The 27,219-nt window shown below is 43.7% G+C and overlaps 1 protein-coding gene across 1 annotated transcript in view; it reads right to left on the bottom strand.

Annotated features, from left to right (window-relative positions):
* LOXHD1 (lipoxygenase homology PLAT domains 1) overlaps nt 1-27,219 on the bottom strand; it is a 139,824-nt gene that overhangs the window by 104,522 nt on the left and 8,083 nt on the right. The window contains exons 2-4 of the mRNA XM_050716349.1: nt 18,313-18,427; nt 9,045-9,125; nt 8,059-8,243 (exon numbers count right to left, since the gene is read on the bottom strand). Coding sequence (XP_050572306.1) covers nt 8,059-8,243; nt 9,045-9,125; nt 18,313-18,427 — 381 coding nt within the window. The remainder of the gene's footprint in view (nt 1-8,058; nt 8,244-9,044; nt 9,126-18,312; nt 18,428-27,219) is intronic.

Below are 27,219 nucleotides of genomic sequence, written 5' to 3'. Positions count from 1 at the left end.
TTCTCATAAGGCAACTTTTAGTAATTATCCTTCTGTTTTCACAGTGCTCCCAAGGGTGGCAGTGTCTAAGATCCACCCTGCACTGCTCAGCGCCAAGCAGGCAGATTTCAGAGCAAAGAAGGGAGGGGAATGGGTAGGGAAGAGGCAGCGCTGATGTCCCTGAATTGCTGCTGCCAAAGAAATACATGCATGGCTAGTATGAAAAGCAAAAAGAATTGCTGCTGGAGGGGGAGGCAGGGGCTCAACCTGAGCCCACCACAGTCTTTTTGCATGAGCTCAGGAAGGTGGTTGAACCTCCATATGCCTCAGTTCCTCGCTGTCAGATTGAGTCAGTCATTCCAGCTCACCCAAAACACTCTGGCAAAATCTCTTCTTGATGACTTGTCAAAATGGGAGCTCCTTTCTACCGCTTCTGACAGCATATTCCTTGGTGACAGCTGGTCAGAGCAACCTTAAAGTTCAGACAGCCTATGGTTAGGCACGAAGCCTGTGGCTACCCAAGACACTAGATTCAGAGCAAGCATTTGAATTTATCTCTTTTCTGTCCTGTTCTGTTCACGGTGTTAGTGGGGAGAGATGCTGAGGAGCCTTTGCACAGCTTTGGGTGCACATCGATAAGGGCAGCGTCAAGGTTGTGAGGTTGGTGCAACCCTGTGTTAACATTTTGATAGTCTCAGAAGAGCTCTCTGAAACCGTGCTCTGAAGAAGGAGAGATTATTGCTGCTACCCAAGGAGTCATAACACAAAGGAAAAGGAAATGAGTATGTTTGCTCGGCTGAATATTACATTATCCTCAATCACTGCCTTGTGCACCTCCTGTAATGAACTCAGCTGCTTGGTCTCTCCATCCAGCCCAGAGACCACAAGGTTCAGCCCCATTATGCATGGATCTTACAGGAAATCAGAGCATGCATCAGAACAGTTAATATATTAGGATTCAGCCTGGATCATCCTTCTGCAAAGCCTGTGAGAGGCAATCTACCACATGCAGGAGCCTTTGGTTGCAGGATATGTTAAACTGATGTTCCTACTGTGACTTCAAAGTGATGATGATATTTTGAAGTGAGCTTTAAATGACCTTGCTCAAGAGACAGTAGTTTAGTTGCAGAGGCATGGAGCTTAGCACGGGGCAACCCGTCTTGTTACCGCGGCACGGAAGCCCTTGTTCATCTAATTCTCCAAGATTTCTCATTATTTTTCATTAGTTCAGCCCCAGGGTGGCAGCCCATTAAAAAAAAAAAAAAAAAAAAAAAAAAACAGACTTTAAAAAAAAAAGAAACATCCACTTCCAGCTTTCTCTGGATCTGTTACATTCAGGTTCGGGGAAATCACTGAAAAGAACCTCCTGGGTAAAATATTTTTGCTCAGAATGAACAGTGACATAATTTTAGAGGACTATTTACAATCATATTGTTATCATTGTACTTCAACCTTATTTGTATAAATCAAATTTTTAATTTTTTTTTCCACAATACCAGTTTAAATACTTACAATATCTAGACATAATTGGTGAAAATTATGCCCACCTTCACAGCTGTGCTGCACTGTTCTGTGTTGGATACACATAGATCTATATATACCAGCTATACATAGAGATGTCTCATTTCTCTCCAAACTTTTTTCCCCTTGAAGCATGAGATCTTTTATGTGAATTATAAATCTCTATTTACATCCTATTTCTGAGCTCTGTGTATCTCATCTTCCTTGTGGTTTAAAAGTCACTAGTGTTTCTTCTTTTTTTTCTTCTAACATTTTAATTCGATTCATTTTTTAAACATTTTTTTCTCCTAACATTTCCACTTGTCCTGTTTTAGAGACAAAACAAGAAGCAAAACAGACATGACAAATAAAATGCTCACAGCTGACTTGTTTAAGGAGTGGTGATTGAAAGGTATACAAAGGACAGAGTCCATAAGGAGAGTAAAATCCTTATTAGATCAACTGGTTTATTTTGGGGGGAGAGAAGGAGGAAAGAACAAAAACAACAACAATTGTTGAATGCTCAGTCTGCCAGGTAACAACTTGACAGGTTTTTCTTTTTTATTTTTTTCCCCAGTGATATCAGTTGGGTAGTAAAAGGGATTACTCACTCTACAAACGTTTGTTGAATATCTCAGCATGCAGCAAGGCTTCATCCTTAATACAGTGAATATCTGTCATTATTCAAAAGTAAACAATTCATATTTATTTCATAAATATATTTAGCTGCATTTTCATGTGCTGATTATACACTTCCAGTTCTCAGCACAAATAAATATAAGTTTCAATGAGCTGGTAACACCTATTAATATTTAATTTCCCCCTTTCACATTCTCAGAAATAACCTTTTTATTTTTTCTGATCATGAAATTTCCAAAACATGACATTTTGAACCATGACCAAGGGGAAACAGGAGGGGGACCAGTCCCACTCTCCAGGCCTGGTGTAAAATGAGGGTACAAAGCCCATAGGACATCACCTACTGCTGCCTCATATCCAAACCCCCTCTCTTTATCAGAGTTTCTATTAGTAGTACGTTATGGAGAAATATTGGCCACATCATCAGTTCAGATCCAGTCCAGCCCTTAGGCACACATGGTTCCCACTAGGACAGGAAGGATTGAGCTACTGACTCAAAGCCAAGCGTAAGCATCAATACCTGCTGCCCCAAGTGTCTCCTCAAGCTACAGCCAGGTCCGTCCCTCATAAGTCTTCAAGTCAGACAACATTAAAACTGAACAATGAACGGTGAAGTCTTAACACAAGCCTCCTTTGCAGAAGAAGGAATTAAAACAGCTCACATTCCCAGCTCAAACATATGAGTTTTAGGTCCTCGTGGATCTAAAAACCTCAGAGAATTTCTTGGACCTGTTAACTCTACCTGTGCTTACACAGATGCTCTCAAAGGCACACCAGACAGAGAAGTCTAGTGCAGGCTGCTGCTTTGTGTGCACAGACTGTCTTATTTTTGTTTGAAGGGAACTGTTCTGTGCTTCTTTGTGCCCATGGTCTTCTCCTCTGACCCGCCATGAACACAAGCTGTCCAAGCCTCCTCGGGTGATCTCTTTAACTCTGCCCCAGATGAGGACAGACTGGTGGGTCAAGGAAACTCATGAAAGACTAATGGATTGGGGCTGACCTGCAACTTGATCAGCTGAACTTCTACCATTTGTAAGTATAATAAATATTGTTCTCATTCTGTAAAGGCAAGGCCACCCTCTGCATGCACAAACACATGGGCACGTTGCACGACCGATCTGCCTTCACAGGACTCCAGTTGGTCCCTCCAACATGACCTCCCAGGCATTACCTCTTAGGATGCATCTATTCAGGGTGCAAAATCTCAGAGGCACCATATAGCAACCCAAAATCAGGCCAGAACTGACACAACCACCAACCTTCCAGTTCAACACTCATTCTTGTCACAGCGAGAAATAAACCTCATATCTGCCTGCATAAAACCATGTAGATTAAACCCTAGATACAGCACAGCTACATCTAATCTGGACTTGTAATCCATTTTTTTGGACACGATATTAATAATAATTAAAAACAGTAAGTGACCAATGCCTGGCACTTTTAAGTATGGGAAAATCAAATGTAACACAAACCCGTTGGACGCTCCCATTCTCAAGGTGTGGGTATACGACGCACTGTGACTGCCCTGCTCCTCAGAACTGTGCTGCATAACACATCAGTTGTAAGTACCCTCATTTATTACTAGACTAAATAAGATTAAACTTTACACAGAAAAAAAAAAGTGCTATTACCAGCTAAGGGAATCGAACAGTTTTACAGTTTGAGGTCACACGCATGCAGTTCTGTCCTACTGTGAATAAAATGTCCTGAGATAGTTTCACATGAGCTGCCATCCCATGGACATTTATAGCCCGTCATGTCCAATCTTAAATAAATTTAGAGCACCGATGGCCAAGGAGCCAACTGGAAAGCAGTCCTTGGCTCTGAAACTCATTTGCAACAGGCAGGTTGGCAAGACTTCACCAAAATTTGACAGGTCAGTATAAATTACAATTGCATGGAAGTCTGAATCACTTTTCAGGTATTTGTGCTATTTTGCATGGTTTTAAGGGCCAGATGAGAAAAAGACCCTTTGCAAATGAATGTTTCTGCTTTCTCTTGATAAACAGACTGTTGTTACCCCAAAAAGAAGATGGCTCATGTATAACTAACACATCATCTGACCCTACTTAATCTCAGATTCTTTTAAGAATGATGAAAAAATACAGCCTTGTAGAAATATTCCAATATTACATCTCCTGAGACACCCTTCAGCCCCTCTGAAGACCAATTGTTATAACTCATGCCAAGTCCCAGGCTCAGACTGGAGCTGCAGAGCAGTCCTGGGGCTGCAAAACACCAGGGAAAGGGTGGTGAGGCCCAACCAAAAGAGCATCACCATGGGGTGTGGGACATAATTGTCCTTCCAAGGAACAGCACAAGTGATTCTTGTCTGCTCTGCAGGTAACAGACAACAGGCTGGGAATAGGCACACAAATTTTCTTTGCTTTTGCATCTCCATTGGGTCAGTAGTTCTTATTAGTGCAGCTACAAGCTATTATTAATGCTCTCCTCCCCCATCACTTAGGTAGGACATCAGACACCCTTTGAGTGATCCAACACCTGCAACACTCAAATAAAACCCATCAGATTAAATTGGTTTTGAGCCAGTCCCATGCATTAAGGCTTAGCCACAGACATACAAACCCAAGTTTTCATAAACACAAGTGAAAGAGCATAAGGCTGAACAATAGTCCTTCCTTGTAACTAATACCTGTAATGTAAATTAATCCAGGCTGCCAATAGCAGCTGCTGGGTAAATAAGAATCTGTGACACCATCACTATCAAAGCACCATGGGCATATGATGCCATGGATGTGAATACAGGGAACAGAGGATCATTCAGGCAGGAGCACTTAAAATGTAACCTGTTCTCCTTGAAAAATGTGTGGCATTCAATGGGGAACCTAACAGGAGTCATTTTATCCAGTTAAGCAAATGCAGTCATTCAGCTGTCTGCAATCACTGTCTTCCTGCTTTCTGCTTTTTTTTTTTTTCCCTTTTGGTCCACTTTTTCAATTACATGTTGACAATTTTGGGGGTGCATATTTTTTTCTGCCTTTTTAATAATGCCATTTTTTTTTAACTTTAAAATAACCCCTTCAAAGCTCACAGCCCTACAGGGATTCCCTGACTGATTTGTGCTCTGTACCAAAAAAGAGACCAAATCTACCCATGGCTTTAGGCTTTGGTCCAAAACCAACAATCTCTTTCAGATACAAAGCCTCTGCAGAACTTCAACAAAACAAAAACTTGACAAAATAAATCACTCTACTTTTCACCAGTCCACATCCCACACACATCACAGAAAGCATGCACGTCCCAGCAGTGACCTTTGAGAAAGGAAAGGTAAATCTTCACAACAAAGATGTGAAAGTTCTCCAGCAGAAGATCAAAAGCTGAAGATGTTGTAGGAGAAGGAACATGGATGAAACTCATTTGGTTACCTCCAAAACATAATGGACTGTGGCAGCAAATGGAGCATGAAAGCAAACACAGGACTAAGGTCTTTAACATCAGTGCCCGGACGGTTTACAAAGAAAAATAAAGAAAAAAGGAAAGCAATGACTGAAGAGACATGACTAGAAAGAAGAGTACAACAGTAAAAGCTGCTAATGGGAACACAGACTTGAGAGGGAGCGACCCATTTTTCTCTACAGGCACATAAAATCACCAAACCACATAATTATTCATTTGTCTAGTAGTCTAGAAAATACGAATACTCAAAGAGTAAACACAACCGTTCAATTCACTTGAAATAAAAATAACAAAATAGGGTAAATTACTTAGATGTATGAAGAAAATCATATCACAATCTCATTTCAGACCTTTATGAATTCAGAGGGAGCCAAATGAATTCAGATGAATTTACATTTGCAGCTGACAGTTCACCTCAGCAACCTGGGAATGTTTATCCTTCATTAATTATGGTTCAAGGGGAACTGCAACCTGAGATAGCTGAGCTAACCCTCTCCTCTTACAGATTCAGACCTGCCACCTGGAAGGCGTCCAACCCTTCACCCGTGCCTCTGGCCTCAGCCCAGCTCCCCGCATTTATGGGGGCAGCTGCAGAGCTCCCAGGCTGTGGCACTCAAAAGTGGCATTTTCTATCTGATAAAGGTGACAAGAACAGATGCGTTTCTGACAAATGCCTGCTTGAATCTCCTCTTTCACACCCTTAAGGCCAGGGACAATCTCACTTGTATTTTTCCTGGACATCAAGAGCCAAGCACAGTGTTAGCAGCTGATCTATAACCCAAAACCACTCCTCCAGAAGAGCATGTGCTTGGGAGTAGTTTTTCTGCTGCTGAAATGCAAAGTCTCTCCATCAGTTTCATTGTAGCTGCACTGATTTTTACCAGCTGAGGGTTTAGCCCACCAATCTTTCCCTGCTGAGAGACAGGTGTTGAACAGGATGGAGGAAATCACAGGCATTCGTTTGAATCAGCTCTCCCAGGCAGGAGCAATAATAAGTTCAGAGAAATTGTTGTGTCATTTAAAGATCTATTAAGATTGAGTAGTTGACTTCCTCCTCGAGGGAACCTCTCTTTAATTGTGTCTTGCTTTGACTCATCCACTACCTTCTCCAGAACCCTCCTTCCCCACCCAGCACAAGTATGCTAAGCTCTTCTTTTTCACGAACTGAGAGGATAAAAGAGCAGTGAAGCACTGTGATGCTCTCAGTCCCACAGCCACTGGGTGGGGGATTTTGGCAGAGCATCTCCAGACATTATCTCATCCCCTGATGGCATCCACCCTGGAGAGGTCTGCATCTGTGAGATACTTCCACATACATTTCTTGTCAATGTGCATTATTTGTATATTATAAATATAATGAAGTCTTTCATACATACACCTTCAACACACTGAAACTGTTTTAGGAGATCCCATCTTAGCAAGGGGAAATCATCCAACAATTCTGGGACAAACAGCATCACAGTGTATTGTTTGACTGTTAACTTCAACAGGGTATCAATAAAATAACAATGCTTTGCCCTCCTAGAGCATCCATCAATACTCAAAGCACTCTATTAGGACTTCCAATAAACTGCTTTACCCCCTAAAACACTGCTAAGTGGTCATATCAACAATGGCAGTGCAACTCAAAAAGACGTGATACTAACAAAAACACAAGTTTTTCCCCTTTTCTACCAAACTACACCTTTCCCTTACTTTAGGTTTACGACTAATGGTGGGTGCACTTCACTTTCCATGCCCAAAATTAAACTCCAATAAAGAAGTGGTGGACTGGCAAGGTGAACAGAGAAATACAACTTGGTTTCCTCATTAACGCTAGCAGACAAACTGCTGACCACCTGAGGCTGGTTTGCTGGCTCCACTTTCATGTCTCGCTCGCCTCCCCACTCACGTTACATGTGCTGTACATCACCACACGGCCTACATGCTGATATCAATTTGGGAGTACATGTCTGGTTTGCAAGCTGTCCTGGCTCTGTTTCAACATCATTAGCTTAAAACCACTCTGAAAAATAGGCACCAGTTCAATATGGATATCATACACATTCAGTAAAGTGGTGTAGGATTGCAGTCGGAGGGTTGGCTTGTCTGTGGAAATTTCTGGCAGGTCATCACCAGAGCCTGGAAACACTGAACCTCACGCTTAGGATGTAACCACAGTGCCTCTTCTAATAACACACACCATGCCAGCTACATCTTCTGGGGTGGGATGTCATGCATCCCTCTGCAGACATTTAATCTAATTTCAAGCAATCATCATGTATTCTCCTGCACTCAACCAACAAGTGGAGCTTCTCCAAATAGTGATTTATCCTACCCTGAGATGTCAAGTGTAATGTTGGAAAAAGGAATTACCCTCTGGAGGCATCTTGTGTCTTCCTATTTCCCTCTCCACTGACTGTAACAAAAACTTAAATTAGCTTAGACCACACGATTACTTTTTGTATGGCTGAAGTAATCTGAAAGCAACCTTGTCCTTTCTGACAAGGCACCAGGAAGCCAAGCCCGTTGGAAAACACTTACTTTTGGGCACATCCATGGGATTCAGGCTGCCTATGAGGTCTCTGACATAGAGCCCATCCCCATCCTCCTTGCTCAGCCAGTTGTTGCAGGGGAAGTAAAACCGGAGGTGAGGTCTGTTCATGTCGGTCACGATCACGCGGTCCAGGAACCAGCCTGCATTCAGTCCGGTGTTATCGTGCTCAATCCTGGAGGAACAACAACCAGTGTGTGAGGGCCTGGATTTTATATTTTGATTCAGGTTGGACACTAGCACTATAATTTTGGGGAATATTTAATACTAGACAAGGCTAGGGTAACTGTACACAAAATGCCTTCTTATACCTGGCTATCCAAAGTGTTTCACAGGATTAATGGCTTCTATGGGATATTTTGCAAATAACAACCTTCCATATGTATTCGTGTGAAGATGTCAGGTAAGCTACTATCTGCTAAGGAATGCACACATATGCACACCTGCGTGTTCATTCAGCATATGCATTTATTCACCTTCTACTGCATTTCAAAAATATATGTGACTCTACCCCCTACCCTGGATCTTTTTTCTTTGCTTTGTCCACCTCTTCCAGTCTTACCAGCTTTCTTTGCACTCCTTTCTAATTTTTAATTTTATATAGGTCAGTCAGATGGTGGTTAAACATAATAATTGTCATTCACATTACACTAATTCAGCAGAATGGAACAATAAACCCAATTTAACTCCATCAGAACATAAAAACAGCCTTAAATCCTTTCCTCTGTGATTGCGTGTGACAGGAATACAATTCCTGATGGGGAGCGTGGATACTTATAAGCAATACCGTAGGTGATTTCATGCTTCAGTTCAAATCTTAGGCAGTAAACAAGCTTTTACCACCCCTTAACTTCACCTTGATGGGAGCGTGTTAACAAATAATGAATAAAACATGGCAAGACTAAAACCCCTGCAGCCTGTCATTCGATTAGCACTTCACAGAGCACGTTGTCTGGTGGCAGTGTTATGCGGTTACCTTATTTTCTTTATTTGTCCAACATTGTTGGTTTTCACTCGGAACACATCTGTTTTGCTCCTCTCGAAGGCTGTGCTGCTCCTGTAATACACATGCAACAAAAGCTATGGTAAGAAAATAACCTTGCCAGCCAGCCCGCTTTGGGGTTTCAGGACGAAGTGTCATTTCTAACACTGGACAGACCTAATTATCAATGTCCTCTTTGCCATGGTAAGTTTCAGGTAGCTCTACATGCTGACGTTTAACAGACCTTTTCCTTCTCGAACTCTAAGCATCCTCTCAGAAGCTGAGACCAGAGCTTTGGCGGAAATGCAATGCTGGCCCAAGTAGATGCAAGCCTTGGATCACATTCCATATCGCCTCCAAGAGTAAAACATGACAGACATTTTAAAAATCCTCAATTAAATCCCTGTACAGGTAAGAGATAAGGGAGACTGTAAGACGTTCATGCTGGCAAGTGGTTTTCAGAGGTGTCTGAAAATAATTTCTGGTGAAGATATATCCAGGCAGTACTAAGGAGGCCAAACTTATTTTAAGAGCTCCAACTCTTTAAGAGCTCCAGCTTTTTGGTAATACCTCTTACGTGGTTGCTCAACTCCACCAACCCAAACATCGGTTACTAAAACACAAAGGCAACAGCAAAAACTAAAGGATGTTTCCAGCTGCTGCCCTCGGGGGTGGCTGCAAAGTCCTCATTTGGAGGGGTCAAGCAGAAGCTTCATTTCACTCTTATTGACCAGCCCCTGTTGACTGAACTAGGTGGAAGACTGGTGAATCTAGACCTGTGCACACCCACGTTAGTTGCGTTACAGCCCTCAGTACACTCCTCATCTCTGTTTCCCACTCCCAGAGGTGTTCTCTCCTGCCATCTTAGTCCCCGGGCATTGAGCAGATCCACTCTGGGTGACGGAAAAGGAGCTCCATGGTTTGAAGGTGCTCCACATCCCAAAGGTGCTCCACATCCCAACACACTCCCTGCGGGCCTGCCAGAGCTCAGCCAGAGACAAAAGCATCCGCCTGTCCCAAGGGTTTCTTTCCGCTCCCATCTGCCAGTGATTTTGTAACAGCCACTGGAACTTCCTTTGCATCTTTCTCCTGCAGTCTGTATCTCATTTAAAGCCAAACGCCAGTAGGACAGGGAGCTGTTCCTTTTTTTTTTTTTTCTGGGGCGGGGGGGGAAGTGTGCAGTTAGTACTTCACAGGTGCAGGCAGAAGACAAAATGAAGTACACTGGCCCAGGTCAAGAGATGTAGAATTTAATTCCCAGTTCTGCCTCCAGCCTGTGGTGTGATCGTTGGCCAGTACCTCCATCATTTGGAGCTCATACTTTCCACTGTGAATAACGTCAAGGCAAAACCCGCCCTTGCTCTCAAGACACAGCCTCTCCCACCTGCCCTCCCTAACCGGCCTCGATTTCACCTGTCTGCTAATCCTAGAATCATTAAGGTTGGAAAAGCCCTCCAGGATCATCTGGTCCAACCATCGCCCTACCACCAATGTCACCCACTGAACCATGTCCCTAAACACCACGTCCAACCTTTCCTTGAACACCCCCAGGGACGGTAATGCCACCACCTCCCTGGGCAACCCATCCTAAGCATTGCTGCAGATGATTAAACACAGCAAAATCCAGAAGTCATATTAAAAGGAACAAGAAACTGCCGTGCTTCAGCAGCATAAAGCCGCAGTGACAAGCAGCTTGTACTTGGGAAGTTAATGAATATTAATAACCCAAGCAACGGGCTTTGGTTTTGCTCAGCACTCTTCTCCGCATCATTAAAGGATGTGCACGCGCCTTTGTTTAAAGGTTATTTCATGTGTTCTCCTCCTCCGTCCTGCTGTCCCAGGCACTGTGCTAGGACCATCGCTGCTACATGAAAAGGCTAAACCGGTTAACCTTGCCTTGCAGACAAGAGATCCAGCCCAGCTTCCCCTAGCCTGGCTGTCAGAGGGAAAACAGCCAGCAAGCGGTAGGCAATTAGTTTGCCAGGCTTGAGCAAGCGCTGCAATGACAGTGGCTTCTCAACAGAGATCGATGCAGCGCTGCAGACAGCATATGGAGCTGTGGAGATGGCTCAGAAGTAGTAAGTGGGACTAATTAGTCCAAAGCTCACCATGTGCCAGTCCTGGCAGCCGCTGGTCTAATGGAGGAAAGGTGGAGCATGGCCCCACAGTGCCCAGCAAAAAGATGCTCCAGGAGATGCTTCTTGAGGCAAATTCCTGCTGTCAATGGGTAGGAAGAGTCTGAGCTGCTTAAGAGTGAATGGCTTATAGTGAATTTCATCCAAAAAGAGGGGGGAGAAAGAGAAATTTCAGCTGGGCCATGTCAGAGGCTGGTCCAGGCTGGGCTGAGAAATACACAGCCTGATTGCCATCAGGAACTTATTACGCCAAACAGTGCAGCACACTGGGTTGCATAGCTCTGGTGACAAATAAAGCTGAGAAAAATCTGACTTGGAAATGGTAGCACTAAATCCCCAATGTTCAGGCTTCACTGGGTTCAAACCCAGGGCTTGGGCATGGATTGCCATAAGCAAAGGCTTACTCTAAATCTTGGAAGAATTTCACTCTAACATTTGGATGGGAATTCAGGCCAGGGTGACTTCAGAAATACATTTCAATCACTGGTTTTTGTTTGTTTGTTTGTTTGTTTTTCATATTTAATTGACTTTAGCAGCTCTGTTTTTTTTAAAATCTGCTGTAGTGTTTTACCCACATGCAATGTAAAAAACATCTAAGGAAGCTCACTAGATATTACTGCATGAAATGCTCAGTATATTTGGTATCTGAAGCTGTTTTCAGATTAATTTGGTTGAATGACTGCCTGCAGGTTGCACTCACTATTCACAGCACTGCAAATGTACAAACAAGGATTTAGAGCACTCTGTCCCCTGCCTGGGTAATTCACAGTGCTAAAACGCACCACAAGACCTGGTGCATGCTCAGGCGTGGTATTTCTAAATCTCTGCATGGATCTCCTCTGTAGGTCGCCAGTGCAGAGGACAGAGACAGTGCCAGGAGAGTTTCATTGCTACTTGGTGTGCTGACAAAGAGAAACTACTATTTGTAGAAAACAATCTTCACCTCTGACCAGCTAACAAAACTCTTTCCAGAGGTGGGCTCAGAGGAACAGAAGGAAAACCTGAGTACTGATCATAGCAGAGGCATAAAAATAAAAACCAGAACCTTTAGCAGCACAAAAGCAACCTGAACCAACAGCTCCAAACCACTGCATTAATGACAATTTACATTGCCTTTATGCTCAGTGTTTTATCTGGCACTCTGTACACACAGAACCTCCTGCAAAAGCCCATGGAGACCATGGAGGCACAGAAGCACAAAGTGCTCTACCATGGATGTTTGTTCAAACAAATTGTAGAGACGCTCCATTAAAACATGGGGAAGAGCCAGCTCCCAAAAGCATCTCCTTGCAGGTCCGCCTGCTCCTGCCACTGACGTTTAGCAGCAGCAGCAGGGAGCAGAGCAGCAGGGGAATATCTCAGAAAGTCACTCAGGGAAAACCATCCTACAGCATGTCACTTGACAGGGAAACATAATGTTTGGTTCACCTGTAATTTCACAGGAGGAACGTTTCTCATGGACTAGAGGTGGGCAATACAGTTTCTACACATGCAGGTGGCAGGAATGAGTATTCTTCTGTCCCTGTTGGTTTTCCTGGCCCGAAACAACAGCTTTGGTCATCCTCATTCTATATATCTTGTAGGCTGGGCATCTCTGGGTTATCAGGCTCTGATGGAGAATGCAGCTTGCCAGAAGATGCAAGAAGATATTGGGAAAATGCCTACAACGTGTTTACCTTATTCTATTTCTCCTTATGCAACCACTGTCGATCACTGCTGGAGAGAGGACACTGCCTGGATGGACTTATGGACAGCCTTGCTGAAGAAAAACGTATGTTCAAACCATATCTACCCTTAACGCAGAGCTCCAATAGCACCATCATTAACCTCCTTCTTGGACTGAGCGAATACTCCAGAGAGTTTGGACTGCAAATATTTTGCCAAGACTGTTGTCATGAAGCTGACAACATCAGTCAGCGAGCGGCTGGAAATACCGCATAAGGCAGCATGCATCTAAAAATACTCCAGATGGAGAAGAAACCAGCCGAAAAGAACAGCGACTGCAAATGTCTCCATACAGAGGACATGATTTTCCTTTTTTTTTTTTTTTTCTACAAATAACCTGACCAGCAGAAGAAATTCTGCGTAAAGAAGCACAGAAGAATTACCACATAATGAAAAAACAGTCCCACCTGAGGAGATTTAATTGAACGAGATAAATTACTGTGGAACACTGATGACACTCAGGAGCCAAACACCAGCCCAGCACCATGAGAGCCCATGTCTGAGCTTACCCTGAAACTTTACAAAGTGCCATAGGGCACATTGAAATGGCCCTTGTCTTATCCATAAGCATTCACAGAACAGATTTCAATAGCCTTAATAACACCCATTGAATAGCTCCTTCACTTTACATCACAAGGAGCAACAATAATTTAATGTCAGTTTTTCATGTTCAGCGGCATGATTTGCAGAGAAAACAAAAGTTGTATTTAATTTAGATAATCTCAGCTATACAGTATGTCTTTGTTATCTACACATTGTCTGTTATTTTCTAGACAAACTGTATACAAAGCAGATAGGACCATCTATAATGTTGCAAAGCTCAGTCAGCATTTCCCAATATTAAAGTACACTTTGATTTGCATCTACTTCAGCAGATTTGGGGACAAATTTTTATCTGCTGAAAGTTTCTGTCTCAGTCCCTGGGGAAATATTCTGCAAAATTTTAATAAGAATAAGCTTAGACATTTTTAAGGCTGAGATTAATGTATTGTATGTGAAAAAGTTTTTCCACGCTTTTGTTGAGGACCAAACCCACTGTGTGTTGGGGTGAGGACAGGATTTTGCACAGGACAGAAAGGTTGGGTTTGTTCCAGGAAGGCATCTTACGTTCATCTCATGGAGAAAACCAGACAGGTTTTACAGTAGTTGATGCTGACACTTGACCAAGAGGGACCTGATCAAGCAGCTGAACTCCCTGAAACATCTGAGTAAATTCCTGTTCCTCCCTGTAAGTCCTGACCTGCCTGTAGCTGGTACTACCGGATGCTACTTGTCTTGTTGAACGTGGATTATATCTATATGTACACCAATCCCACAGGCTTTAATCTTCAGGTTGTTCAACATCACTAAGCACCCTCTCAGGTGGTCTTGTCCATGAAATGCTCGATGCAGGCTAGAGGCAGTGTGACTGGGTGAGAAGGAACAAATTTCCCTCTTGGTTTCTTTTTCAGAAGCAAATTTAGACTCCAAAGCATGCTGTCAGGTCACTCTGCCCCAGATCATTAAGTCTTCACAGTGCAGTGTTAAGTGTTGCAGGTTTGTACCAGCATAAATTAGAGGGAGGTTAGACACATACACAGCTTTAACACAGGAAATATCCTGTGCCATTAAAAGTATTGCAACTCATTTCTGAAGTGCTTCTGCAGCTATGCAAGAGGTATTCCTCCACTGTTCTTGTGGTTCATAGGAAACCTGTTCTTTTGCTTTCTAGCTGGACAGCTCTTTCCATGCCAACTTTCTAATACTTTCCAACTTAGTTTTTATTATTGAGAGTATTTGTTCATTTACTCCAGAGCTGTTAAACTACTAAATCAGATCTTCTGCAACTTGGTACAGCTCAGTCGCAGTAGGGCTACAAAGATGAACATGCTCTTAAGACCACCACATAGATACTCTGCAATTCATCTGTACTTACTGGCATTGGGAACTGGAAAAGCTCTGTACAGTAACTCAAGACTTGGTAGAAGGGATGACCAATTTAAGGTATTCAGCACGGGGAATCAAATAAATAAATAAATAAATCTACTGCACAGTTCTCAAATTCAGTGGCACTGCAAGAAGCCAGCTGTCACTTAGCATTTATTTCATCTTTCTTTCAGTGCCAGAGCCGCTATTTTTTTTTATTTTTTATTTTTTTTAAGGTGGCAGGGGATCATGAGTATTTATCACAGTTGCCACATGCACAAAGTGTAAACCTGTCACTGAAAAGTGAATTCCTTTACATTAAACACACAAATTTGCTGCTGAACACTGTGACTGGCTGAGTTTTGTGATCAGTCCTATCCCTTCTTAACACCAAAGTGGTAGAGAGCACACAAGCAAGAAGAAACAAAATGCTGAGGAGGATCAGCACTGCTGGTTGATGTTGTGTTGGACCACAGAGAAGCAGCTCATAGCTGTAGCAATGGCCACAGGGGCTGCCAAAATGCCACCAAGCAATGCAAGTACAGCTGCCTTGGTGTTCACTCAAACTAGTGATGGAGCTTGTGAAAAGAAGCCTAAATTCAACAATGCTTTTAGCCTCTGGCTGAGCTGTAGCTGGTGCAGGATGGCAGGTGGGAATCTGGAGAGCTTTGTGAGCTGGGTTTTTTGCTGAGTGCAGCTGGGTCCAGCACCCAGCCACCTCCTCGGACACCAATGGGGACCACTCACAGAGATGCTGCCATCCCCAACTCAGAGAGAACAAATACAAGGAATTATTCCAGCCCCCCCCAGACCCAAAAGTTACTTGGCTCAACCTCCTGGCCTAAATAAATACATCTTGTTGGACAGAATTTGGGTGCTGCCACTTCCAGAGGTGATGTTCCTTCAACAGTTCATTATGAAGATTTGTGTCTGTTTTTCACAGTTACCTTATTGTTGACAAAAGATAAAAACACATGATATTTCAACAGCTTGCCATGTCTTCCTTTCACTGTACATGACAAAAAGAGCTGAAATGTCATGTATTTCACTACCAGCACACAATCACAAAAGAAATAAGAAAAACCTATTCTAACTGGAATCTGAAAGGGTAGTACCATCTTTAGTCAATGCAGGATATGTTGTCTTTCTATCATACACTGGGAAATGGAAACACCTATAAAAATGTCATGCATTTGCAGTCATGTCATAAGTGAAATCATGTAAACATTTAGTTGAAAGATGCATGAGATTCCATCCTTTTGCCATATTCACAAAGCTGCATAATAAATTTGGGGGCAAGTGGACTATTTCATGCTTTGCTTCAATATTTAGAAGACAAGACTATCAGCTAAGCATATCTGCAGAAATTTCTAAGTTCAGAGAAGCTTTTTTTCCTCTCGTTGTTCCTTGATCACTGTGATGCAGGAGGCTTTGCTTTCAGATGCAGAAGTGTTGCTGATGTTTGGGAAACCCCCAGTGGAAAATTACAGTTGTAGTTCTAAAGGGTACCTCCTACAGGGCTGGTTTCAAGAGCCCTGAACTGCAGAAGGTTGGCTTCCCATCCTTTCATTCTGTCTTACCAATGGCTCATTCATCTTCTCTCTGCAGCAACAGGGACCAGGCCCAAAATGTTTACCCAGATCTGGACAGGCTCAGACTGCTTCAGCCACAACCTAAAATCATCCCTGTGCATCCTTGATTTCTGTCGCACACACAAAAAAGTGGTGAGTACAGGAGGAAAGAGCAGGCTGAGATGACTCGTAGAACCATTAACTCATTTAAGGTCACGGCTGATTAAGAAATCTATTATGGGATCTCCTGACTTCTTCTGTAAAGGGCATGCAGTATTTTTTTTAAGTTTTTAGTTTTGAAAGATAACATTTGGATTCTTTCCATAGCCACGTGCAGAAGAGCACTTTCCCAGTTAAATGGTTCCTTATGTAAATGTTGACCACAAGAAAACTCCCTGGAAAGCAGAAGCTGCTTTGATGGCTTTGCCAAGCACTCGGAGGCAGGTCTGGGCACTAGCAGCTCTTCCCCCAGCAGAGCTGCTGCTGCTCCCAGCTCAGACCTGCCACGGGGCCACGGCATCTTTTACTTCCTCGCCTCAGTTTCCTTCTCTGAGAAATTGAGAGAAATGTTACTCTGTTTTATAAGTTCATTGGGATATCCAGATGAAAATCACAGAACAAAGCATTTTGATTAGGTATTTTATAATTAAATTAGACCTATGACATAATTAAGTTCTCCCTGGTGTTTCTGAGGGTGAAGAGATAATAAAACTCCTTGGGCTAGCTCTGATTTCTGAGTTTCAAATATGGCAAACAGGGCTGAAATTTCATGTATTTTCTTTACCATTCCCATATCATTTTCTTTACAGACTCTCATGTTTGAGTTGCTTCACTGGGAAGAGAAGCTCTTTTGAGGGTAAAATTTAGAATAGGTGCAGGTACCTCTTGTCGGTGCTGTAGAAATGGAGAAAATGTGAAGTTACCGTGTGACATTAGCACAGGCTTAATAATTTCTGAAGCACATTTTCAAGAAAACCAAAACAATAAGAACACAGAAAAGCAGAGACACACAGCCTGTCCTAGACCCCATGGAGAAGGAATTTGTCCTTCCTTAGTGCAATCTTCTGGCTAAGGGGAAATTAGTGCATGCAGATATGGGACTTTATTAAAAGTCACCTTGTTTTCATGGGAGGTGAGCACCTGCTGACCCTGATGGTTTGTGTTTTTTTTGTTGTTGTTTTGTTTGTTTTTTAAAAAATAAAGTTGTGGACAGAGTCAAAAGCCTCATAATATGACCTTAAATTATAGAATATGCTTTCCACCAAGTTCAATGCAGTGATAGGAACTGTGGAGCTTCATCCAGAGGATGGATTGGCATCAGCTGGAGAAAAACAGAATGGTGCAACCACAGCGGGTGTGCAACTATGCACAGAGCAGAGAGGCTGTTTCCTAAATTACACTGTTTTCACCCTAAATTATTCCATTTATGCTTGCCTCCAATTTCCTACAGCTGGGTGTGGGTGGTTACCCATCAAATTTACTTCAGACCCACTGAATTACTTTTCAGAAACCTTTAGGAAACTTATCTCTCTGTACCTGATTTCACACAGGCTTCAGTGGGATTTAGGCATACGAATTTGGACCATCATGCCCACTCTGAAAAAGTAGCAAATATTCTCAGCTCCTAAATTGGGAGCTCCTTGTTTAAGCTTTAAGAAAAGCAAGTATCCCCACACCTTTCAAGTGTGAGCCTTACATAATATGGATCTGAACACACGTTTCCACCTACAGAAGGGAATACAGGTTTGCAAGGGATTTGGTAGGAAGTATGTAACAGCAAAAATTCAAATTTCCTTGGTGATCTCAAAATACCTTTCAGATTTATTCTCTTTATATCCGTCAGCACAATATTATGTTTCATCAAAAAGCAATAAACGTTACTGAAGAACAGGCCTGAAGGATACAGGTTTCCTTCCAGACACTCACTTGCTCGTCAGATGAGTCTTGGGAGTGATCCCATGCTCTCCAAAGAGAGTAACAAAGACATTGGCATCGGTTCCAGCTCCACGGACATCTCCTGTCACTGTCACCACCTCGTAAACTGTGGAAGGAGAAGAGAAAGATCAGGACAACAAGAGAAATTCCTTACCCCATGCAGTATAGATCCAAGTCATTTCCCAAACTGAAGCTGAATTGCAAACCCTGGAGATGGATCTCGGCACCCTCCACCAAAACCCATCTCTTGGGCAGAGAGCATCATCGCTGCTAAGGATCAGCACAACTGGTGAAAATCACCACATCAAGCTGACACACAGGCAGACAGGGGTTGAGTTATGACAGATTTTGCTGAAAATTGAACACTTCTGTCTGCGAACACATACTACCTCACCTCCCATACTGTAATGTATGTGCATGTATTATATATAACAGACGAATTTATGTGAGGTGTTAGGGTAAAGCTGTTGAGCCATTTTTCATTTATGCACATGTCAAGGCAATGCACACTTCCCTGTTTGCTTTGGTGATATATTTGTATGAAGCTGAGAAATTGCTACAGCCAGAAAGTTTGCTTTTCAGATGTTCTGGAGACTTCACCAAAGACCAAATGGTAAATCACGATGAGAATAAGGCAGGAAAATGTTTAAATTAGACTCTTTGTGGAGCTTTGAGACTCTCAATGCTCTGCTTTCTGAGCAGTAGATTGAGTGGTGACTTTATCACCACACATCAATACCTTCCTGGGAGAAGCACAATTAGAAAAGAGGCTTCTGCTCAAGTGGAGAAAGGCATAGCAAGATCCAATGGCCAGAAAGTAAAACAAAATAAATTTGGATTACAGTCAGACACACATCTCTTTAGCAGGATGGTGAGTGCAGTTGGAACAAGACTTCAGGCTTGACAACAGGTCACTTTTCTGAAGGACATATCTTGGTGGGCTCAGTACAGAAGAGAATAGATGAAGTTATAAAACTCTGCTTATGGCTAGACCAAGTATCCTGACGGCTCTTTTTGGCTTTAGGCTACACAGTGGTCATTAGTTGGTAACAGTATTTTACTTCAGGCTCAGACCAATAGGCTAGAGGAAAGGCTAAACTTAGAGCACTTCATCTTGCACAACCTGACTGGTAAGTACACGATTTCTCAGACCTAACACTGTAAAAATGTCTTTCTTCATGGATGCATCAGACCCATCTATGGGACGTATCTTATTAGGGCCCATTCTTTACTTACAATATTACACATTTATTAAGAACGGATCAAAAAGGACTATCTACTCTGAGCTTCACAGTTTCCCCACCACCACCCCCCCCCCAACACTATTTGCTCAAAGCATCCTGGAGAGGAAATTAAAACAGAATTTTAACTGAAAGGTTTGGAGACTGAGTGTTAGAGCAAAACACAGACCACTCAGGTACAACTGATTGGAACTAACTCTTCATTTCCAGTAGCTCTACTGCACTGAGACAGAACAAAATACCACAATATTTTCCTAACCTCACCTTTCCATGAATGTGAATAGGACAGAAAGGGGACAGTATCATAATAACTGCAGTAAGGCATAACCTGTGCTCAGCTAAATTTTAAGAATGCTTTGGTGTGGCATATTTTATTTACGGGCTTAGGGAGGGGGAGATTTCTATGTAGCAGTGCGAAAAAGAACATGAAGTCCACAGCTTCCATATAAGATGAAATGAAAACATTGTACATACATCTTCCTCCTGTTAGCATTCACACATGCCAATGGGGGGTGTTTGGCACAACATAGACAGACAGTGGTCGCCTTAACTGTTAACAGAAGGACATGTAATCCACCTTGCCTTTGCGATTCACTGTGAATTAACTTCATGGTTTTCAGTGCTGCATCGCCTCTGCTTTGGAAACTGCTAGCTTGCATCATTAAGCTCCACTCATTTACAGCAGCTTTTTATGTCCGGTCATCTCAGAGCATATTACAACTTATCTGTATCATGTAAGTACATCTCACCATCAGTACTTCTCGCCATCAGCCACCAGCAGAGGCACACAGCACCAGGGAGCCCTGTGTACCACCAGCATTGCATGCAAAACCAGCCACCAGCCAACGCAACACATCTAACACCATCAACAAGACAAAATACTCCCCCCTAAAAAATCAAGACCCTTCTCCAGTCCCCACAACAGGAGTCATGCAGCTGTCAGAAGCCTCAAAACACGAGCATGCACAAATTTGCACTTCAGGTTCACAACCCCAAATTCAGCCTCTGTGCAGAGAGTGAGCAGGCAGCAGGTGGATCAGCAGCTTTTACCATGAGCAGATCCGGGAGTAGAGGACAGATGTGCCGGAGCCCAAGTAGCTCATGTTATTACTGAGCATATGCTGTGGTTAACACTGGTTTAATTAACTGTGCACAGAGGGACAAAGCGACGGCTGTGTTGGTGACACCAGCACGTCAGCACGCTTCAGACACAGTGTGCCCCTGGGAGGGGAAAGGAGCCCTGCCACCTCTTCTCCATCACTACAGCTGTGCTGCCAGCTGTGCAAATAAATGATGTCACAGCTTTCCAGCAGTGTCATGGGAGCAAGGCCCAGGACTCCCCCTGGGGGAAGAAAATAAAAGTTAAATGCTACTACTGGTGCTAAATCTTTCTAGAAAACACACCTGGGAAATGCAGCTTATTTAGCTGCTTCCTTCAAATGCAAGGAGCCTGAGAGCTCAGCGGTTTGGAACCTGGACCTTTTCCTTTTTTTTTTCACTTTTATTTTTGATCAGCCACTGACAGCTGATGGGTGCGATCCTGATGGGGATCATCTCTGCAGCTTGAAGACCCAGCAGGTAGAAAAGGTCAGGGTGCTGTTGGGGCAACATTTTGTACACCAAGCCTCTTCGCTGGGCACAGCATCCGTGGCATAAGACAAGAGCTGCAGAGTACTGACATTTCTCAACCACCCCAGGAGTTTTCTCCTGAATAATTGGATATTCTGGCTTTGAGAGAACATGTCCAACCTTAGCAAATCCCAGGCATAAACATCTTGTACTTTACGATTTGAGACAATAAAGCTGAATTAGCTGAAAAGCTTGAAATTGGATTTCTGTGGAAGTCACACTTCTAACCAAATGTGGAATCTGGGCTGAAAAGATTGATTTTGCTACTTCAGTGCCCCTGCTGAGAAGGGGAAGAATAACAAAAGACAGAAGTGAAATATCTCAGGTATAATATCTATTTCATCGTGAAAGCTAGGTCTCCCCCTTCCCACCAAGTCCCTTACTTTCTTTTAGGGTGCCATCACAAGCTTTCCAAGCTTCTCCCCTGTTTGAGTCAATTTCCACATTCCTCTTCCCCTCTCAGTCCCTCTGAATTTGCCTCTCATTGCTGTGATTATCCTCAGGAATGTGGGCTGTTTTCACTTGTAAGAATGTACTTACACTCAAAGATTTGCCTCTACAGTGCAAAACTGCCAGCCCCTAAAATCTTCCACTGATGGCAGAGTGACCACAAAATGGTTCAGTTCTCTATTCTTGGCGAAGTCAGGAAGGGGACCAGTAAAACCGCTGTCTTGGACTTCCGGAGGGCTGACTTTGAGCTGTTCAGGACACTGGTTGGCAGAGTCCCTTGGGAGGAGGTTTCTGAAGGGCAGAGGAGTCCAGGAAGGTTGGGCACTCTTCAAGAAGGAAATCTTAATGGCTCAGGAGCGGTCTGTCCCCACGTGCCCAAAGATGAGCCGGCACGGAACTAGACTGGCCTGGCTGAACAGAGAGTTGCGGCTCGAGCTTAGGAGAAAAAGGAGGGTTTATAATCTTTGGAAAAGAGGGTGGGCTACTCAAGAGGACTATAAGGATGTTGCGAGGCTGTGCAGGGATAAAATTAGGAAGGCCAAAGCTCATCTGGAGCTCAATCTGGCTACTGCCGTTAAAGATAACAAAAAAAGTTTTTACAAATACATCAACACAAAAAGGAGGACTAAGGAGACTCTCCATCCTTTACTGGATGCGGGGGGAAACTTAGTTACAAAAGATGAGGAAAAGGCTAAGGTACTCAATGCCTTCTTTGCCTCAGTCTTTAGCGGCAAGACCAGTTGTTCTCTGGATACCTGGTACCCTGAGCTGGTGGAAGGGGATGGGGAGCAGGATGTGGCCCTCACTATCCACGAGGAAATGGTTGGCGACCAGCTACAGCACTTGGATGTACGCAAGTCGATGGGGCCGGATGGGATCCACCCGAGGGTACTGAGAGAACTGGTGGAGGAGCTGGCCAAGCCGCTTTCCATCATTTATTGACAGTCCTGGCTATCAGGAGAGGTCCCAGTCGACTGGCGGCTAGCAAATGTGACGCCCATCTACAAGAAGGGCCGGAGGGTAGACCTGGGGAACTATAGGCCTGTTAGTTTGACCTCAGTGCCAGGGAAGCTCATGGAGCAGATTATCTTGAATGTCGTCACAAGGCACTTGAAGGGCAACCAGGCGATCAGGCCCAGTCAACATGGGTTTATGAAAGGTAGGTCCTGCTTGACGAACCTGATCTCCTATGACCAAGTGACGCACCTGGTGGATGAGGGGAAGGCTGTGGATGTGATCTACCTTGACTTCAGTAAGGCTTTTGACACTGTTTCCCACAACATTCTCCTCAAGAAACCGGCTGCTCGCGGCTTGGACTGGCGTACGCTTCGTTGGGTTAAAAACTGGCTGGATGGCCGGGCCCAAAGGGTTGTGGTGAATGGAGTCAAATCCAGTTGGAGGCCGGTTACTAGTGGAGTCCCCCAGGGCTCAGTGCTGGGGCCGGTCCTCTTTAATATCTTCATCGATGACCTGGACGAGGGGATCGAGTGCACCCTCAGTAAGTATGCAGATGACACCAAGTTAGGTGCGTGTGTTGATCTGCCCAAGGGAAGGAAGGCTCTGCAGGAGGATCTGGATAGGCTGGACTGATGGGCGGAAGTCAACTGTATGAAGTTCAACAAGGCCAAGTGCCGGGTCCTGCACCTGGGGAGCAACAACCCCAAGCAGCACTACAGGCTGGGAGATGAGTGGTTGGAAAGCTGCCTGGCAGAGAAGGACCTGGGAATGCTGGTTGATAGACAGCTGAATATGAGCCAGCAGTGTGCTCAGGTGGCCAAGAAGGCCAACAGCATCCTGGCTTGTATAAGAAGCAGCGTGGCCAGCAGGTCTAGGGAGGTGATTGTCCCCCTGTACTCGGCTCTGGTGAGGCTGCACCTCGAGTACTGTGTTCAGTTTTGGGGCCCTCATGACAAGAAAGACATCGAGGTGCTCAAGAGAGTTCAGAGAAGGGCAACAAAGCTGGTGAGGGGTCTGGAGAACAAGTCTTACGAGGAGTGGCTGAGGGAGCTGGGATTGTTCAGCCTGGAGAAGAGGAGGCTCAGGGGAGACCTCATCGCTCTCTATAGGTACCTTAAAGGAGGCTGTAGAGAGGTGGGGGTTGGTCTATTCTCCCATGTGCCTGGTGACAGGACGAGGGGGAATGGGCGAAAGTTGCGCCAGGGGAGGTTTAGGTTGGATATTAGGAAGAACTTCTTTACTGAAAGGGTTGTTAGGCATTGGAATGGGCTGCCCAGGGAAGTGGTTGAGTCACCATCCCTGGAGGTCTTTAAAAGACGTTTAGATGTAGTCCTTAGTGATATGGTTTAGTGGAGGTCTTGTTAGTGTTAGGTCAGAGGTTGGACTAGATGATCTTGGAGGTCTCTTCCAACCTAGACGATTCTGTGATTCTGTGAAAATATCTGCCCAAATTTGCCAGAAGCTGCTAACTCATTTTTAAAAGGATCCCTTTATAAATACATCTGACCACCCACCCATTTATTCAGTCTTTCAAGGAATACATGCTTATTACCAAGGAAAATTTAAAAAAATCCGTTTTATGTTATAAAGTAAAAAGGTAAAAAAAATGCAATATTTCTTTGCAAAGTAATAAGATACAAAGGTTACTATTTTCCCATCCTTTGATGATGATGCTCATTGTCATTTCAGGATATCTCCTGGGGCTGTTGTGTGGTCCTACAGCTAAAGACAAATTATAGCAAAGTTTTTCAGAAGAGAACAAGGTTTCGGTATATCACTCCAGATTTGGCTGTGTCCTGCTATTTAGACTCCTGCTCGACAGAAGCAATCACTGAATGCAAATAAAAAGAGCATCCATAGGGATTTTATAGCTACCACTGAAGCTTCCAAGTGCATCCACAAAATCTCGCTCCTCCCTTTCTAATTTATGGGATGTCAGCATGTAATGGCTCTGCTTCCAACTAACACCGACGAGAGTAATAATGAGGAACCACTGAGCTCCTCAAAGAGTTCTGCTGTTGGAGCGGAGTCTGGGGGGGCCAGCTGAACCACGCTGACATCTCCACAGGGTCAGCAGAGGCAGCACTCCTAAGCAGACACCACAATGTTTTGTCAGCTGCACACCTCAAGAGTTTCTGACTTTCCCATCCTGGTCAGCAGGATTTGAAACACGAACTTTCTTCAGAGATTTGCAATAAATTTTTATTTCCAAAATACGAAAACCTCATCTTATACAGATTTCTGCCTGTCTTACACATCAAGACTTACTTCAGCAGAAGGCTCTCAGCCTCTCCACAGACAGATATTTGCACCTACCTTACTCCTATTTCCCTCTTGGTCAAATACAAGGTGCAAACAAGGACATTTCCCAAAACAAATATTGACATTGGTCACCCACCTCCCTTCAGATAGGGACAGGATGTCCCAAATGTCCCTGCCTCTTCCTCCAAGCTGCTACTTGGTCAGGCCATTCAGCCAGTCTTAAGATGCTCCTGTCTATCTGTGTCGTTCCTACCAATGTTGGCTGAGTTCATCATGCAACATGGGCAGGGGACCCCTAAAGAGAGGTGGGACTGTCACAAAAGCAAAAGGGAGAGTATCAGATCCCAGCACAGACATTAATCTCCATGTGGGACACTGCTCAAAGGAAGACAGCCACGTGGGTGCTTTTTTGTTGACAAACAATCTCACCTCTAAGGTCAAAGTAAGTCTATTCTGAGTGCCAAGACAGTCAAGTTACAGTAATCTACAGTGTTATATATGGGAATGCTTGGTTTTCAGGCTAGTCTCCAAATCTTGCTTTTCTCCCAGTGGGCTAGGCAAAGTCAATATAAAGCTTTTAATACAGCCACTGATACAGACTCTTGTTCCAAATATTATCTCAATCAAATGGAATTTGGTTCACTTATCTCATCTGGTAGATACCAAATCCCCAGCTGACTCCACTCTTCAGCTATCTGGCATTAAGACTTCAGAAACTGGTGAAAGTTTCAGCAAGCTGAGCAGAGCTGATTTGCTATGGACTACAAACCCATTACTACTTTTCATGGGCATACACAAGAGCAAAAAGGGAGATAATCGACACTAGATTCTATTCTGAAAATAAGCATTCAAAACCAGTCATTTCAAGCACATGATACAGACAGAATAAAATCAGTATCAGGTTACATTGCAATGTTGCTGGAAGAACTTACATCTGTTTCCCCGTCTTAAAGAAAGAGCAGATACTATTAACTGTCCATTCAACAGCCAGAGAAGAGAAACATTTGCTTCAAAATGGTTGCTAAAAAATTACTGTAAATACTAGCAAGCAGAGACTGAGATCTTCTAGCCAAAAGGCACACAAAAGTTCCTTAGCTCAGTGGGGAGGGAATTTCTTCAGGGCAGAAGAGTGCTTTGGCTGATTAATTTGGGTTTCTCTGGCTCCAACTACATGGGACTGCTTGGCACCAATTGTGGCAGTGACTGCAGATCCCCTTGGGTCACATTCTTATACAGCGAGTAGTGAGAACTGAGTTAGAGGTTATGACGGTGCCTAAAACTTTGTCTAGCAAGAGGAGTGGCCCTGGGTAAAAATAAATAAATAAATAAATAAATAAATAAGGGTTATGTCACAAGAATGTTTTAACACATGGAATAGGACATCAAAGCTAGTGGGGAGTCAAAGAGTTTAGGTAAGGAAGAAGGAAAGCAGAAAAGAAGCTGAGCCATGCTGTGAGCATGAGCAAGGAAATAGAGGATACAAATGCTCCAGGGCAACTGCAGACATGAAACACTGGTGCCCTAGAGGCAGCCTGCAGTGCGCTGCCACCCTTCAGTACCTCTGCCTTTTATCCCTCCCTGAGCTCACCTATCAAGCACCTTCACACACCGTACCCATCACAGCTCTCATCTCCATCATCATTACCTACTGCCTCAAATAGATCTGCAACCCCAGCCTGTACTTGTAGACTGCATGCACAAGGTGAACAAGAATTAAACCCTCCTACACCACAGTAGTACAAGAAAATAACCAGATGTTGTCTTTGTCTTGCCTATAAACCCAAAATAACATCAACTGCTTTGAGCCTGTGGCTATCAGAGCTACCTTCATCCATTTAGCAGGATGCATTCACCTCAGCACCTGTAACAGTTGTTTGCACTTCACTATTTCCAATTGGGAATTCACTGATTATCCTCAATATTCACACATTCTCAGTACCTGCTTAATGCTGATTCATGCAATGTACCTATCACCCTGGCTGATACTGAAGCACTTCAGTATGTTTGTCTTAGAGCACCTTGACATTTATACAAAAACCCTTGGAAGTTTTTAAGCACCTGTGCTGACTGCTTCAGGTTATAGCTGCCCAAATGATTCTCAATGCACATGAACACGACAGTTAAACACTCTTTGAGGTTAGGGTCTCATCAAGGGACCATCCTTTAGCCACTGTGAAGATGGGCCTTTGAAATCATCTTGTTTGTTTTTATCAGGTCACAGTTTGAGCAATAATCTCTCGTCATACACAAAATGAATCAAATTCTTCTCTCGTTCTCTTTGGGGCAAATCCTGACTGACTCCATTGACTTGAACACAATGGCTTCGGATTCATATTGGCTAAACCGTGAACAGATTTGG

The sequence above is a fragment of the Cygnus atratus genome, chromosome Z (assembly GCF_013377495.2).
Source record: "Cygnus atratus isolate AKBS03 ecotype Queensland, Australia chromosome Z, CAtr_DNAZoo_HiC_assembly, whole genome shotgun sequence".
Lineage (NCBI taxonomy): Eukaryota > Metazoa > Chordata > Aves > Anseriformes > Anatidae > Cygnus > Cygnus atratus.
The sequence above is the reverse complement of the archived record's forward strand: the minus strand, read 5'-3'. Positions and strand labels throughout refer to the sequence as shown.